The 17,348-nt window shown below is 38.6% G+C and overlaps 2 protein-coding genes across 31 annotated transcripts in view; one reads left to right on the top strand and one right to left on the bottom strand.

Annotated features, from left to right (window-relative positions):
* The window catches only part of LOC109503361 (translation initiation factor IF-2-like), a 330,936-nt gene that overhangs the window by 228,118 nt on the left and 85,470 nt on the right, over positions 1-17,348 (top strand). The gene's annotated exons all lie outside the window — the stretch shown is intronic.
* Positions 6,674-17,348, bottom strand: part of CYYR1 (cysteine and tyrosine rich 1) — a 104,182-nt gene continuing 93,507 nt past the window's right edge. The window contains exon 4 of the mRNA XM_003991494.6: positions 6,674-6,878. Within this exon, the coding sequence (XP_003991543.3) occupies positions 6,694-6,878 (185 nt within the window). The 3' untranslated portion in view covers positions 6,674-6,693. The remainder of the gene's footprint in view (positions 6,879-17,348) is intronic.

Below are 17,348 nucleotides of genomic sequence, written 5' to 3'. Positions count from 1 at the left end.
ATCACAGTGTTCTTTCAATGAATAGAAGTGATACACAGTTTTGTTGTTCAGTTTTATTGAGAAATAACTCACATGCATCACTGTGTAAGCTTAAGGCACACAGCATGAAGGTTTCATTTACATATATTGTAAAATGATTACCATAATAGGTTTAACTAACATCCGTCTTCTCATATAGATGCGATAAAAGGAAAGTAAAGAAGAATAAAAGAAAAAATTGTCTTCTTATGATGACAACTCTTGGAATTTACTCTCTTAACACCTTTCCTATATACCATACAACAGTGTTAGCTCTAGTCATTATGTTGTACATTACATCCCTAGTGCTTATTTATCTTAAACTCCTCTTATCCCCCCTCTTCCCACCTCCCACCTTTGGAAACCACAAGTCTGAGCTCTTTATCTGAGTTGTTACTGTTTTAAGATTCCACATATAAGTGAGATCATACAGGATTATTTTTGTCTTATTTCACTTAGCATATTACTTTTAAGGTCCATTGTTGTTGTCCCAAATAGTAGGATTTCTTCATTTTTTAATGGCTGAATGACATTCCATTGTGTACACACACACACACACACACACACCACCCTACACCCCATACCTTCCTTATCCATTCATCTATTGATGGATACTTAGACTGTTTACATGTCTCGGCTATAGTAAATAATGCTGTTATGAACTCATATGAGGGTACAAGATATCTTTTTTGAGGTAGTGTTTTCAGTATCTTTGGTTATGTTCTTAGGAGCAGAATTACAGGATCATATGGTAGTTCTGTTTTTAATTTTTTAATGATTCCTCCATATTATTTTCCATAGTGGCTGCACTAATTTATGTTCTAACAGTCTCTTGTGTTCCTTTGAATTTCTACGGTAATAGCTGTAATGTTTCTTTTTCTATTTGTAATTTTGTTGATTTGTTTAATTTTTTTCTCTTATTTCCTTGGTTGGTCTGGCTAGGATTTTGTCAATTCTGTCTTTTCAAAGAAGAACTCTTAGTTGGTTTATCTTTTCTATTGTTTTTCTATTCTCTATTTCCGTGCTGATCTTATTTCCTTTCTTCTGCAAACCTTGGGGTCAATTTGTTCTTCTTTTTCTAATTCCTTATGGCATACAGTTAGGTTGTTTGAGAACTTTCTTACTTCTCATGTAGGCATTTATTGTTATGAACGTCTCTCTTAGAACTGCTTTTGCTGCATCCCATAAGTTCTGGTGTGTTGTGTTTCCATTTTCATTTGTCTCAATAAACTTTTATTTCTCCTCTAATTTCTTCTTTGACCCACTGGTTGCTCAGGAAAATGTTAATTTCTATGTGTTTGTGAATTTTCCAGTTTTCCTCTTATTACTGATTCCTAGTTTCACACTACTGGTATGAGTTCAGTCTTTTTGAATTTGCTGGCCTGTTTTGTGGCCTAACATATGGTCTGTCCTAGAAAATGTTCTAGGTGCTCTTGAGAAGATTGTGTATTCTGCTGTTGGACAGAATGTTCTGTGTACATCTGCTAGGTCTATTTGTTCTATAGTGTTGTTCAAATCCACTGTTTCCTTATTGATTCTCTGTCTGGATGATCTATCCATTGTTGAGAGTGGGGTATTAAAGTTTCCAACTATTATTGGATTACTGTTTATTTTTCCTTTTAACTCTGTTAATTTTTGCTTTATGTATTAAAGTGCTCTTTTCTTGGGCACCTAAATATTTACAATTGTGTATCTTCTTGATGTATTGATTCCTTTATCATCACATAATAACCTTCTTTGACTCTTTTTTATTATTTTTAAAGTTTATTTTGTCTGATATAAGTGTAGCTATACTTGCCTTTTTTTTCTTTTATTTAAGGTTAAAGTGAGTCTTTTTTAAGGCTGATATTGAATTTTTTTATCCGCTCTGCCATTCTTTTGACTGAAGAATATAATCCATTTACATTTATTGTAATTATTTATAGGTAAGGGCTTACTATTGCCATTTTGCTAATTTTTTTCTCATTCTTTTGTAGATCCATTGTTTCTTGTTTCCTATCTTGCTGTCTTTTTTGTGTGTTTTTTTGATTTTTTTTTTTTGTATCAATATAGTTTGACTTATTTATTGTGTTCTCTTGTGTTATTACTACAAGATTTTCCCTTGTGGTTACCATGAGGCATGCATAATATATCTTAAACTTATAACACTCTATTTTAAACCTATATTAAACCTATTAATAACTTAAATAGAATTTTTATACTTTACATTTTTATTTCGGCCCCTCACATTTTAATGTTTATTTATTTTTGAGAGAGAGAGCACGAGCAAGGGAGGGGCAGAGAGAGAGGGAGACACAGAATCTGAAGCAGGCTCCAGGCTTCAAGCGGCCAGCACAGAGCCCAATGCAGGGCTTGAACTCACCAGCCGTGAGATCATAACCTGAGCCAAAGTCAGATGCTTAACCAACTGAGCCTCCTAGGCTCCCCTCTGCCTCTCACATTTTAGATTATTGTTGTTACAATTTATGGTTTTTTTATATGGTGCAAATAACAACAGGTTATTTTATTTATGGTTATTTTTGCTACATTCTTAAAAAATATTTTTAAACTAGAGTGTGAATGGTGTATCACTATTACCATATTGCATAATCCAATTGTGACTATATATTTGCCATTGTCAGTGAGATTCATGCTACCTTTTTGTGTTTTTATTTTTGTGTTAATTATAAGGGGAGTTAAAGAACTCCCTTTACCATTTCTTGCAAGACAGGTCTGGTTGTAATGAACCCCCCCCCCTCAGCTTTTGTTTGTTCAGGACAATCTTTATCCCTCCTTCATTTTTGAAGGACAGCTTTTCTGGGTATAGAATTTTTGTTGACAGTTATTTTCTTTTAGTATTTTGTATGTTACCCCATTTTCTCCTGGCCTGAAGAGTTTCTGTTGAGAAATTTACCAATAGTCATATGGGGGGTTCCTTGTATGTAAGTTCTCTTTTCTCCTGGTGCTATTAAATGTTGTTGTTGTTTGCCTTTTATTTTTGGCAATATAATTATAATGTCTCTTAGAGTAGCCCTATACCCTTAGGTTCAACCTATTTGGGATCCTTTGGGCCTCATGGATCTAGATATCCATTTATCTCCCCAAGTTCAGTAAGTTTTCAACCATTTTTGCTCTAAATAGACTCTCTGTCCCTTTCCCCTTTTATTCCTTTGGAATTCTTCTGATGCAAATATTGTTGGTTTTCATTATCCTTTAATTTCCATAGGGTTTTCTTTGCCGTTTTAATTTCTTTTTTCTCCTTTGACTGGGTAATTTCCAATGCCCTATCCTTCAGGTTGCTGATTTGTTTCTCTGCATGTTTAGGTCTACTTTTGAAACTCTCTATTGAATTCTTCAGTTCAGTTATTGTATCTTTTAACTGCAGGATTTCTGTTTTTGTTTTTATTTTTTGCTGGTTGCTATTTCTTTGTCAAACTCTTTTTGTTCCTGCATTGTTTTCCTAATTTTGTTTAGTTGTCTGTCTCTTCTTTCATGTCATTCACTAAACTTCCTTAGGAGTATTATTCTGAATTTTTTGTCTGATAGTTTATAGATTTCCATTTCGTTAGGGTCAGTCACTGGGGCTTAATTTGTTTCCTTTGGTGGTGACGTATTTACCTGATTTTTCATGAGCCTTGATTTCTTGCATAGGTATCTGAGCATTTGAGTAATTAAAAAAATTTTTTTAATGTTTATGTATTTTTGAGAGAGAGAGAGAGAGAGTTGGAGAGGGGCAGAGAGAAAGGGAGACACAGAATCTGAAGCAGGTCTAGGCGCTTTGCTATCAGCACAGAGCCTGACGTGAGGCTTGAGCCCGCAAACTGTGAGACCATGACTTGAGCTGAAGTCAGACACTTAGCTGACTGAGCCACCCAGGCAGCCCTGAGCATTTGAGTAATTAACCTCCTTTTCCAGACTTTACAGGTTTGTTTTGGCAGAGATAGCTCTTCAGTAGTCAGCTCATTTTAGGTGGGTGTGTCTGTTGGAATGCCTTTGGGCAGGTGGGACCTGCTATTATGGACTTCTTTGGGCAAGGCATGTATTCAGACACTGAAGAGAGGGATGGAGTGTGTTTACCACTGGCTGAAAATACTTGGATATGATTGCTGGCTTGGTTCCCTATCCATATGAAGCTATAGGATGGGGTCCTCAGTTGTCTTATTCTCTGCTCAGACTTACTAGATGTTTGGGACTGGGTCTATATTCAGTAGTAGACGGAGCTATCTTACCTGCTTCTCTACTCTGGCAGGGCAGCAGCCAGGGCTCAGGACCCATACAAATCATTGTTTGGGGCACAAATCAAGCCTGAGTGTCCACTGAATTCCCTTGTCAGGTGATGCTGTGCAGATGGAGGAAGCCAAGGGCTGCACTCTCTTCGAGTCCCATGGTATGTAGGGCTGTTAGATGGGCTATGCAGCTTCCTGTGTGCTCTGGTTAAGTTCCCTGCTCAGATAGGCTGCAGACTGTCTTCAGCAATAAGCAAGGCTATGAATTAGATTCCCTGCCTGGATGCAAGAAGAGGAGCAGCTCTAAAACCAGTAAAGCTCTTTGTTGCCTTAACTCAAGCAGACCCACACCACAAGTTCCCTGGCCAAATGAGGCCATTGGCTCTGCAAACTATCACCTCTGTCTGCTCTTCTTTCAGCTCAAGTGTCACTCGGTCATGCAGCTTCCAGGAGTCATCTCTAGCCCTTCTGGTCAGATGGGGCTGAAGGCAATCTCCACAGTTGGTGGGGCTGTGACTCAGTACCCTTCCTGGGTGTGAGAAAACTGGGCTGTAGGGCTGGCAAACTTCTTGTTTGAGGATGTGAATAAGGCAGATCTGCACCCCTCTGGGTTCCCTGGTCAGAGTGTGTCCCAACTTGGCTCTACAGATGAGCAAAGCCCTTGGTTGAGATTACTATTTGGGCACTGCCAGTATGAACTTGGTCTGCCAACATCCATGGGCTGGTTGTTGCAAGCTCCTCCTCATTCTCTGTCACAGTTATATTTACAGTGGCTGAGCCCTGCAATTCCAGTGGTATGAGATCAGAGTAGGGGTTGCCACAGAGTGATCCACCATCCTGGGGCGGGGCGGGGGGCAGTTAATTGTCCTCCTTTGGGTTCTCTTTTCCACTGGAGGAACTGGAGGCTCAGGAGACATCTCTTCCCGTGGTGCTGCACTGTCCTGAGGGAGGGGCAATGCAGTCAACATGTAGTCGCTTCTCTTACCCCTCTACTACAGTCTGTCTTGGTCTCTGAAGTTCAGGGGGGTGCTTCAGCCTCACTCCTGTGTTCTAGGATTCTCTCAGTGGTGTCTTGTTTTGGATAATTGTTACTTGTTCTTCTTGTGAGGGGGAGCAAATTCAGCAATGATGTAGGTCACCATCTTGGTGACATCACTCTCCCCCAATATTTTCTCAATGTAAATTTTAAAAACATGAAAGGACCCACATAAAAATATAAATGCTAAGGTTACTTGCAGCAAAATATGGCACATTAGAATTATTTAGTAAAAACTTTTATAGTTGAAGGTAGGCACTTTGTAACATTTGGATTTTGGCAAAAGGCAACTCTTCGGTGTCACTATCATAACCTTTCTATTAACTGTATAACTTTTTCAAGGGAGTAGGTTTTTAAAGTATTATAAAAGAAAAGGGAAACAAATTTGACTAAGCTACATATGAATGGAATTCCACAGAACAGAATCCAAGTTCTATTTTCCTCTCTTCTTTTTGTAAATTGTTGTGTATCTTTTTTGTCAAGTTCTACGAGTCTACTCCTTGATGTAAAATCCCATGGGAACATTTGGCTTCTAATCTCTTCATCTGAAGAGAAGTATTTGTTGCTTGTGGAACTCAATACGGTCCCCCCCCCCACAGTTGGAATGACCTTTTTCATAATAAAACACTACTTAAAGTCACATGATTTTTAGATAGCAGTAGCTAGCACTTGGCTTTAAGCAGCTGTTGAGTCCCTTTGATCTTGTTTTAGCTGTCAAACTAAATAGAGAAGATTCAACTCTTCCAGTTGTTTTAATTCTTGGAGGCATAGAGACTTACTTCACACTTACCTAAAACATGAATAGAATGTTTGGGGCCCAGTGGATCCATCCACCATTTGATTTAGCTGTCCTTTCTAGAGCATGTCTCTATGAGATAGACAAATTCTGTTTGAAGTCTTGGTAATAGAGAACTTCACAAAACAATCTAGTGAATAAGGAAGCTCCAACTCCTCTTTCTTATACTGAAACCAAAGTTCCTTGTTCTCATCCAGAAACCAAAGTTCCTGTAGCTTCCATCCAGTGCTTCACAAACAGTGGAAGACACAGAGTGAGCTCTTAGGCACTTGAATAGTATTTATTGATGCATGAAAGAATGAATAATTCTTGTTCCAACTTTTAAAGCAACGCCGAATATAGTTGTCTCCTTAGGTAGTCCAGGCTGTCCTCCTGTCTTTCCTAATTCTTCTCTTTTCCAGGATTAGTATTGCAATTTCCTTAAACAACATGATTTTCAGATGTTTTGTCTATCTTGTTACTCTTCTCTGAATGTGCTTACATTGACCGGTACATCTCTTCAAATATGATACCATCAAATCGAACAGTACGTCAGATGGGGTCAGCTCAGAGAAGGATAAAAACTCAGTGTTTCTTAGCCTGGACATTCTACTCGACATATTGTTTCACCCAAAAATGTACTCCTTAGAGCAAGCCTTTTATTCCAAGCAAGATCTCTGATTGGCACATATTCTGTTCTGGGAGAAGGACTGTTTTCTTGAATTTCCAGGATAAGGAGGGGGTGGAGAACGCTGCGCGGAAGCCTGTGGGGTGGGAGAGTAGGGAGGCGGCAAGTCGGCACAGTATTCCATCTCATGGTCATAACTATAGGGCGGTGGTGCCACTGAAAAAGAAAAGGTAAAGGGCGTCAGACATTTAGCAAATACTTAAGTGTCTACTGTGTTTCAGCCACTGGACTGAGCACTTTGGGAGGTGACATAATTTTTGTCTGAAAAAAATCTTAGTTTTATTTGGTTGAAGATGCATGTATATGAAAGGGTAGGTGCTATAAAAAATGGCGCCATTGGCCAAAATGTTTAGAATTGGCTGCTTAGGGAAGTTTCTTGGAATTATGTGAAAGGGCAGATAAATTAAAGACTAGGGGCTAATTCAAGACTGAGCAAAAGCACAGAAGCAGAAGAACACTTTTGTTGAAAGCAAAAAGTACGTGGAGGGTGGAAATGGGAAAAAGTGTTGAGGAATCCGATTGTAGCATCATCATGGAGGGCTCTGAATATCACATAAGGAGTGTGTGATGTGCATTTACCAGATATATATATATATATATATATATATATTTATATATTTATATATATTTATACTATATATAAATATATATATATTTAAAAATTTTTTTACATTTATTTATTTTTGAGAGACAGAGAGAGACAGAGCACAAGTAGGGGAGGGGCAGAGAGAGGGAGGGAGACACAGAATCCGAAGCAGGCTCCAGGCTCTGAGCTGTCAGCATAGAACCTGATGTGGGGCTCGAACTCACAAACCGTCAAATCATGACCTGAGCCGAAGTTGGACGCTCAATTGATGGAACCACCCAGGCACAACAGATTATATATACATACATATATATATATATTAATATGCTGGTAAATATGCTTTGGGAAGGTGATTGTCTCAGCCGTATGGATTGAAGTGGGCAGAAGGAAAGGAGAAATGATGTAATAGCATATGTGAAAGAGTGTAAGGGAATCATGGCATTGAGTGAAAAAATCAGAAGAGATCTTGAGCAGCTGAGTGCTTACTTGATGACTGGGTAGGTGAAGAAAGAGATGGAGAGTGAAAGAAGGTGTCCAGGTATTGGGCACCCTTTATTGGGCTCCTGCAACTCAGAAGGTCATGGAACCATTATAGGAATAAGAAAAAAAGTGAGGGTTTTTCTCGCTTTAGGCAAGCACGTTTGTGAATAGGAATGAAGAATTTCGTTTTCTAAGTATTATTTGCAAAATTGTCTTAATTTTTTATTGTTAATATATGTCAGTGTGTTTTAAATCATATTTAATACACTTTATCACGACTCTGTATGGATGTCTATTTTGTAGTGTGCCAATCCCGTGTCAAGGGTTGGAAGAGAAGCACCCCTTACGTACTCCATGTCTTCAAGAACCAATCATTCTGCAACATCTGAGCAACCCCTCTGATGATTTGGCAGTAGTTGAATTATCATCACAATCATGATTCTAATTGGAAATTGACGTGCCTTAATTCCTTACTATGAATGTAGCCTAAATCACAGGACTACTGTCATAATAATGCAAAAAATGGCCAAGCCTTTTAAACGTTACAACGGAAGAAAAGAACAAGCAACATTTCAATAAACTTATTTATAAAATATCTTTCAGGGTCACCTGGCTGGCTCAGTTGGTGGAGCATGTGACTTTTGATCTTCAGATGGTGGATTCGAGCACCATGTTGGGTGCAGAGATTACTTAGAAATAAAATCTTTAAAAAAAGTCTTCTAAATTGTGCTCTTACCAATAAGATTACGACAGTGTTCTGATTAATATGCGTGCACAAACATAGGGCTTCACCCTGTATGCAACACGAACAATGTTTCTTCTGGATCCCTTTAACTTGGCTTGCTTTACCAAGAGCTTGATGACTTGAACCACTTACTGATCTGCCTGTACTCAGGGATGTGAGGACACAGGATTGAGTCACCTGAGAAAAGAGGAAAATGGAGACACAGAACTGGGCAGGATGTCCTCTGAGGACTGCTCTACTGAGCAAAGGCTTTGCCAGTGTCTAGTGGGCTCTACAGGCCAAGGCCTCATGGCAGAGGACGCAGCTGTATACAGCTTCTCTAAGCCTGCTTTAATTAAACATTTGGAGTCCGGGCTATCACAAGCTTTGTTTTCTATAACAAAATGGAACAACTCCTGTGGACTCTAAGCACACACTCCTGCTGTATTACACCCACTCCTTTGCTTCATCATATCTAGGAAGACTGAGACAAAGAGATTTATAATATACTTCATCCAAGCCAAGAAATGCAGGCTCCATGTAAAACAGGAAGTTACAGCTGGATACCCATTGAACTGTTTGTTATAAGCGTGTGGTTCTAAGCTGTTTTTATACAGAAGGTTTCCTTGCCTCCCACTTGAGGAGCACACGTAGAATGATTCTACAGATTGACTCTGCATCATTCTCTGTCATGAAGCCGTGACAGTGTCTATTTATGTAACAAAGTGTTTATGTTTTGCCATCTGCATTAAAACGGCTAGAGGACATTTCAGTGAGATTCCCTATGGTTTATACAGCTGCATGTTGAACATGAAAATTTAAGATATGATTAGAGCCATATAGCTTTCTACTCATACAGCCTTTGAATTTTGATAAAGTGATAACATAATGCAGAAGAGCAATATTTTGAGGACTATCCATCATGAAATAAACATGGCACATCTTTTATAGCACCAGCTACTGGAAGATATTTTGAAATAAGACTTGTATAACTGTGGACTGTGATAATCTTTGCTTCTTGCGATAATAAGGTTTCACTAGGAAGTAAACTTTTTAAGGTATCAATTCTAGAAAATTCCTGACTAACTCTAAGAGGCTTTGTTCTTAAAGGTCAAATCATCTTTCAAAGATGTATGGATGCAGCTGGAGGGATGGTGCCTTTGAAATTCTTTCATAATCAATATTCCAATTCTATGATTTAAGTAGGGAAAATATGCCATTTATCCTTTTTTAAAATTTAAATTTATCTATTTTATTTTGAGAGAAAGAGAAACCACGGGGAGAAGCAGGGGAGGGGCAGAGAGAGAGAAGAGAGTGAGAGATCCAAGCAGGCTCCACATTGCCAACATGGAGCCCGATGCAGTGCTGGACTCACCGATCGCGAGATCATGACCTCAGTTAAAGTCAGATGCTTAACCAACTGAGCCATCCAGGTGCACCTATGCTGTTTATCCTTAATGTCACTATAGTTTTCTACAATATTATAAAATTTACAGATGTTATGTAATTCATAGAAGAAACATAATGCTTTTCATCCACTCAGGCCAACATCTCTAAAGCAAACGTAAAGGGGAAGATGCACAGTGCTACCAAAACGTATACAACGTTATTTTTAAAAATTTGAGGGGCGCCTGGGTGGCGCAGTCGGTTAAGTGTCCGACTTCAGCCAGGTCACGATCTCGCGGTCCGGGAGTTCGAGCCCCGCGTCGGCCTCTGGGCTGATGGCTCAGAGCCTGGAGCCTGTTTCCGATTCTGTGTCTCCCTCTCTCTCTGCCCCTCCCCCATTCATGCTCTGTCTCTCTCTGTCCCAAAAATAAATAAACATTGACAAAAAAATTAAAAAAAAAATTTGGAAACAGGAAAATCATCCATAATTTTGTCGCCATGATTTAACAACTATCTTTATATACTCTCTTCTAGTTATTTATGGTTTTTATATCCTTGTAGTCATGTAAAATGGGTATATGCTTTTTTTTACTTTGTATTATAACATAGTCTTTTTCATTCTACTACATAGTCTTCATAAACTTTATTGTTAATGTCTGCATATTATTCTGACTCTTCAGTTATTTTGAAATTAACAATGTTTTATTATTATAAATAATCGAGTGATGACTTTCTTTCTACACATAGGTTTTTTTGGTATTATTATTTTGATTTAGTTTGTTAAAATAAAATTCCAAGAATCAACTAACTGGCTATCACTTAACACTTTGCTAATTTAATGGTAAAAACAATAGCTTTTTATTTTACATTTCTTTGGTAGTAGCTAGATTTCACATTGTTCTACAACTTGTTTGCTGTTTGTAGTTTATATTGGGTGAGTTTTAGTTTGTTTTAGGTTGGTAATTTAAAAAGTGGGATCTTAATTCGAATCAAGATATAATTAACATAATATGATATGAACAAATATACAGAAGTGTGTATCTTTTCTAGGTATTTTTCTAAAAATAACTGTCAAAATGATTAATTATATTTTTTTACCTTGACATACCACAGTTGAAAACTTGTACTTAAAATATATGCTTCATCTTTTTTTTTATCTCTTCTGTGTTGTTTCTAAACTTAGACATTTATCTCCTCTTTCAGATATCTGATATGTAACCAAACTATTACTGAGGTTTTCCATTTAAATTTATGTATTATTTTATTTGGTGTATATTTGCATCAAAGTTTATTTTTTCTAAATTGAAAATTTTTGGCTAAGTGAAATTATCTACCTGCCTTCTTAATCCTCATTTTTCACATTGCTTTGTTGTCTCTCCTTTTGTTTGTGAAATTTTAATCTATTTGTTCTATTCCAATGAACAAGACATGTATTTTTGTACTAATATCCCATTTAGTTATTATTGATTTTAAATGGTTTCAATATCTGGTAGGCCAGGTGAATCTCATGACTTTTTTTTAACGTTTCAAAAAAAATTTTTCTGGGGCGCCTGGGTGGCGCAGTCGGTTAAGCGTCCGACTTCAGCCAGGTCATGATCTCGCGGTCCGTGAGTTCAAGCCCCGCATCGGGCTCTGGGCTGATGGCTCGGAGCCTGGAGCCTGTTTCCGATTCTGTGTCTCCCTCTCTCTCTGCCCCTCCCCCGTTCATGCTCTGTCTCTCTCTGTCCCAAAAATAAATAAAAAACGTTGAAAAAAAATTTTTCTTACTAGATAAATAGACATATAGCATCATGTAAGTTTGAGATGTACAAAATGTTGATTTGACATGTTTATATATTGCAATATGATTACCACCTGTAATATTAATTAAACAAGGAGCCCATTTACACTGAGGTGACTCCACTGTCACGGTAAGCAAACCAAGATGTGAGCCTGTAAATGCTTCAAAGTTACAAAATCAAAACACTAAGGCAACCAATCACAAAGAGCCAACTAGGATTTAAGCTGTAGCCGAGGATTTCTTCACTTCCACACTTTCTCTATATAAGGCAGGGTACTCCTAACAACTTCTGGTTGGTGCTGTCTGATTCAAATCAATTTTTGCTCAGATAAACTCTTAAAAGTTTTAATATGCCTCAATTTATCTTTTAATATACTTTAGCGTTCACTCACAACTTATTTTTAATTTTTAAAAAATGCTTATTTATTTTTGAGAGAGAGAGAGAGAGAGAGAGAGAGAGAGAGAGAGAGAGAAGGAGAGCAGATAGAGAGAGAGAGAGAGACAGAATCTGAATCAGGCTCCAGGCTCTGAGCTGTTATCACAAAGGCCAATGCAGGGCTCAAACTCAGGAATCACAAGATCGTGACCTGAGCTGAAGTTGGCTGCCTAACTGACTGAGCCACCCAGGGCTCCAGCTCACAACTTATTTTTAAAGATAACTCCTAATATTATTGCTAGGAGAAAATCTTCTCCTCCATCGTCTCCCAAATCCCACTACTCACAATTTGCCTGAACCGTACTCAGAGCAGAAGCCCACAGAGCTCCCAGCAGGACCTCTCCACTGCTTCCATCCCCACCACACAGACCCAGTCCTGCCCACTTTTTCTCAATAGTGGCCTAAGATGCACTTCCCAAAAAGATGATATTATTAGAAGCTGTCATTCCCCTTCCCCTCAGATGACATCAAGACCTAGTCCAGTCATGTTTTACATTTCTCTGTTACCAGAGACACAAGCTACTAGACAAGCTACTAGAGCATCCTTCATTGTAGACCTCTAACTCTGGAAGGCTTTACGCATGAATTTAATTAATTTTCTAAACTTTCCCCACCCCCTTTCACTGTACTCAGTAGACCACAAAGTCTGTCGTCAGAAAAGCCCTTTGTATCCTCACCTTTTCATCCCTTTACACTTTACTCTAGCTCAGAATATGAGGAAGTCTTCTTCTAATTGTGCCTGTTTTCCAGAGAAATGAGATCTGCTGAGAGCGAGAAAAATAGAGGGGTTTTTGAGCTTTTGAGAAGAAGGAAGAATACAGGAGATAATTATCTCAGGAAGCGAACATTCACTTTCTGTTTTCATTCAAGTCAGATTTGTCCTGAGAGGGCAGCTTCCTCTACAGCAGTATTAAATCAGAGGTCTTCTTTTTCTCCCGTATCCTACGTCCTATAGGGCCAGCAGGTGCACTGGGTGTCTTCTGGGATTCTCATAGCCATTTTTCAAACCGTGGCTTATGTTCCCTCTTTAAAAACCTGGGCTCTTTTGTAGCACACACTATGAGATTATACTACTTTCTACTCCTCCTCGTTATCAATACCTGTGGTCTGCTCTGCTCTAGACTCTCATCCATTGAAGATTTAGCATCCGGCCCATTATCTTTCTCCACATCATGACTTCTATTAGCATTGTTGATGATTTCAACATTCATGTGTTGAAGTAATTTCTAGCCCCAAGATGGAGCTTACTTCTGCCCAGGGTGCTATGGCAGCAAACCAAAGCTTAGACAACCGTCATGTCCCTACGAAGCTCCACTTGACCTTGAACTTAGTAGATCCAGTCAGCTAATCCCCAAACCCCAAGCCAACTCTGGGCTCTATACTCACTTCCTGTTCCTTCTCACTCCAAACAAGGTTTATGCGGCAGCCAATCAGATATTTCCTATTTTTCTCTTCTTTGTTCTTTATTTTTTTATCCTCTAAAAGCTCCCTTCCTTCCACCTATTTTGCAGCTCTCTGCATGAAGACTGTCCACTTCATGAAGCGTTAAACAGTATTTTTAACACTTGAACTTTTTTGCCTGCAAAAATCTTTTTCTCACCCTTGCTGTAACCAATAACGGAATGATACGTATGTAAATCTGACCACGACTCTTTACCTTTCTAGAATACGCATGCCAACATATCTTGAACTTCACCTAGATTTCCAGTTTCACTGATGACATTTAAAAAAGTTAATTTAAACTGATGTCACCTCTTTCCTGTCTTCCTATCTTTCTTTATTAAGCTTAGATTTATCATCCATCAGTAAAATTATTTCTGTGCATTTATCAACTTTCTTATCTCTTTTTCTCCCCATTGCCTGATAAATCTCCAATCTTGATTAAATTCAACATTTTGGCTCTCCCAGACTGGTACCTAGGAGCTTAAAGTGGCTAGACAAAAGTGAACAATTATAACAACTGATTTCACTTTCAAGGAATGACTATATTCTTATGTGTGGAAACCCTTGGCATTGCTTGGAAATTATGTATTTCTTTAGGTATTTCCCTGCCCCTCTGAGATTCCTTAACTATAAACATCTCCTCAACCCACTTTCAGAACAAGACTTGTTTCTAATTTCTGTAAGAATATAGGCACAATCAGAAGATACTATCCTCATATCACCAAATCCTTTGATAAGTATATGAAAGTCTTTGTGTGTTCAGTGCAAATACTAATAAGGTTACCCTCATTTGTGAACTCAATGATGCAAATAGATTTTTGATTTCTTTTTTTTGAATGTTTAATTACTTTAGAAAAGAGAGACAGTGCATGGGCATGGGAAGGACAAAGGGAGAGGGGAGAGAGCAGGTTCCACTCAGCACAGGACCGGACACAAGCCTTCATCTCATGACCTGTGAGATCATGACCTGAGCTGAAATCAAGAGTTGGCCGCTTAAACAGCTAAGTCACTCAGGTGCCCCTAGAGTTTTGAGTTTTTTTAAATTCTTTAGAAGCTTTATTTATTTATTTTAAGAAAGAGAAAGCATGTGCAAGGGAAGGGCAGAGAGAGGGAGAGAAAGGATCCCAAGCAGGCTCCGCACTGTCAGTGCAGAGCTTGATGCGGGGCTTGAACTCACAAACCATGAGATCATGACCTGAGCCGAAATCAAGAGTTAGATGTTTAATTGACTAAACCTGCCAGGCACCCTAGAGTTTTGATTTCTTAATGAAATATTTCCAGGAGATTTTAAAGACCATAAGTCAGTTATTTTATAGAATGCTTCTCAACTTGGCTTTGTCAGATTTTTTTTTTTTTCATGCTTAGATTCAAGCTGTAAACTTTCAACCAGAATCCTACACATATACAATTGTGTCATCTTCAGAGTAACTAATACCCAAAGGTGCAAGATGTCCATCTGTCCTTTTTTGGTGACTCTACTGGCTGGTCAAGATGTTGTTTGATTTCTCTATTGTCTGGTTTCTATCTTTCCCCTTATAACTAGCAGCAAACTTGGGAGTAGATACTTGCATATGTCCTGCCCCCCTGCAGCCTCTTCCCCCAGATTCAGCATCATTAATGACTCTTGTCCCAAACTTTTTTTTTTTTTAGGTTTATTTGTTTATTTTGAGAGAGGGAGAGAGGAGCATGGAGGGGCAGAGACAGAGGGGAAGAGAGAGAATCCCAAGCAGGTTCCACACTGTCATTGCAGAGCCAATGTGGGACTCAAACCCATGAACCATGAGACTATGACCTGAGCCGAAACCGAGAGTTGGCTGCCTAATCTACTGAGCCACACAAGCACCCCCAAACTTTTCTTATGATGGTTTTAAAAATGATGATTTTTTCCAATTCCACAACCCCTTTCTACATGTATCCTTTGTCATTTTTCTGTTTGCAAGAACTTCCCCCTCCTTTTCCACTGTTTACCCAAATCAGTCTGTCTGTCTATCTATCTATCTATCTATCTATCTATCTATCTATCATCTATTAGGCAATCAGCAGGGGACTCAACAATATACTTCAGATCTCAGATTTCTTGATAGCATTGAAATTCCTTGCTTTCCTTTTGTTGATTTTTATATCTTTGCAAAGCCTTCTGTTGTGGTCTCTCTGTATTCTTTTCTTTCAAGTGTGTATCATCCAAACCTATTTTTAAAAAAAGGGTTAGCACGATCACTTTCCTTTGCTCACAATGAAGTTCTGGAAAGTAGTGGAAGTTATAAGACTTGACAAATAATTGTAATTAAACTGGACACTGTTCACTCTACCCAACATGGCAGGAACAAAAACTATTTTGGAAGGTCATTGTCCAACAAAGTATTGGGGGGGGGGCAGACTACCTTTTCTCAGTAATCTCTCTAGTGCACAGAAATAGCGTTCACTGCAGGTGTCCTCACTGAGCCCTTTCAGCAAGGAATAAGATGACCTTGGCCAAATTATTTTCTACTCATGCATGTGGCCTGCAGGCTGTAGGACTATACAATAAATTGGGTGGTTGGCTCATTTATCACAAGGTTATTTAATTACTGTGAGGAAAAATATGTAATATGTCTACAGATGAAAGATTTTGAAAAGCATTCAATACTACTCTGTGTGTTTTCCTATCTCTTAAGTAAAAGCTTAATTAGTTACTTTGTGAAGGAAATGAGAAGTGATCAAGCACATTATGTTTGTGAAGACCTAGCCTTTCTGCAGTAAAAATGCTTCCACCATAAGGTTTATTATGTTTCTCATGGTATTCGGTTCCCAGAACAATGCATTTACTGAAAAGGCAACATGCTGTTGTGATCTGCCAGAATATATGATGCCATTCAAAAACATGTATCCATGCATGAAATAGAAACTTCAAACCCGAGAAAACATAAGCCCTCACATTCAAATATTTTGTATTTTACATTCTACTTTTATAAAAAATATTGAAAAAAAATTTTTTTACACTTATTTATTTTTGATAGAGAGAGAGCACAAGTGGGGAAGGGGCAGGGAGAGAAAGAGACACAGAATCCGAAGCAGGCTCCAGGCTCTGAGCTGTCAGCATGGAGGCCGATGCGGGGCTCGAACTCACAGACCACGAGATCATGACCTGAGCCAAAGTTGGATGCTTAACCGACTGAGCCACCCAGGTGCCCCCCAAAATATTTTTTAATGTTTTAAAATGTTTAATGTTTAATTTAAGCTTTTTTTGGTCAAGCAAAAGTGTATCTGGGGGCTCCTGCGCCTCTCAGTTTGGTTGAGCGTCCAACTTTGGCTCAGGTCATGATCTCCCAGTTCCTGAGTTTGAGCCCCACGTTGGGCTCTGCGCTGAGAGATTGGAGCCTGGAGCCTGCTTTGGATCCTATGTCTTCCTCTCTCTCTGACCCTACCCCACTTTCTCTCTCTCTCTCTCTCTCTCTCTCTCTCTCTCTCTCTCTCTCTCTCCCTCTCAAAGATAAATAAACATTAAGAATTTTTTTTTTAAAGTGTATCTGGAATATTATCTACAGAAGGCTTCTCCTTGTCTTCTTTCTAGTTAATGTCTCTCTCTGACTCTCCTCTGTTCTCTTGAGTTATGGGCTGACCAAGTAAAAACAGGGAGATGTGAAGAATAAAAAACAACCCCCCCTTTCTCCCCTTTCCTCAAGTTCTAACATCATTACACTAATCCCAACAATATTTTTACTAAGTTGGAAAGAATCCACATTGTGAATTGCTTTTGTGTGAGTAAAAGCTACATATTCCAGGGTGGAATTTAAAGTAAATTCTCTAGGTTT

The sequence above is a fragment of the Felis catus genome, chromosome C2, assembly GCF_018350175.1.
Source record: "Felis catus isolate Fca126 chromosome C2, F.catus_Fca126_mat1.0, whole genome shotgun sequence".
In the NCBI taxonomy this organism is placed as follows: Eukaryota; Metazoa; Chordata; class Mammalia; order Carnivora; family Felidae; genus Felis; species Felis catus.
Note: the sequence above shows the minus strand (reverse complement) of the source record. Positions and strands in the feature narration are given on the sequence as shown.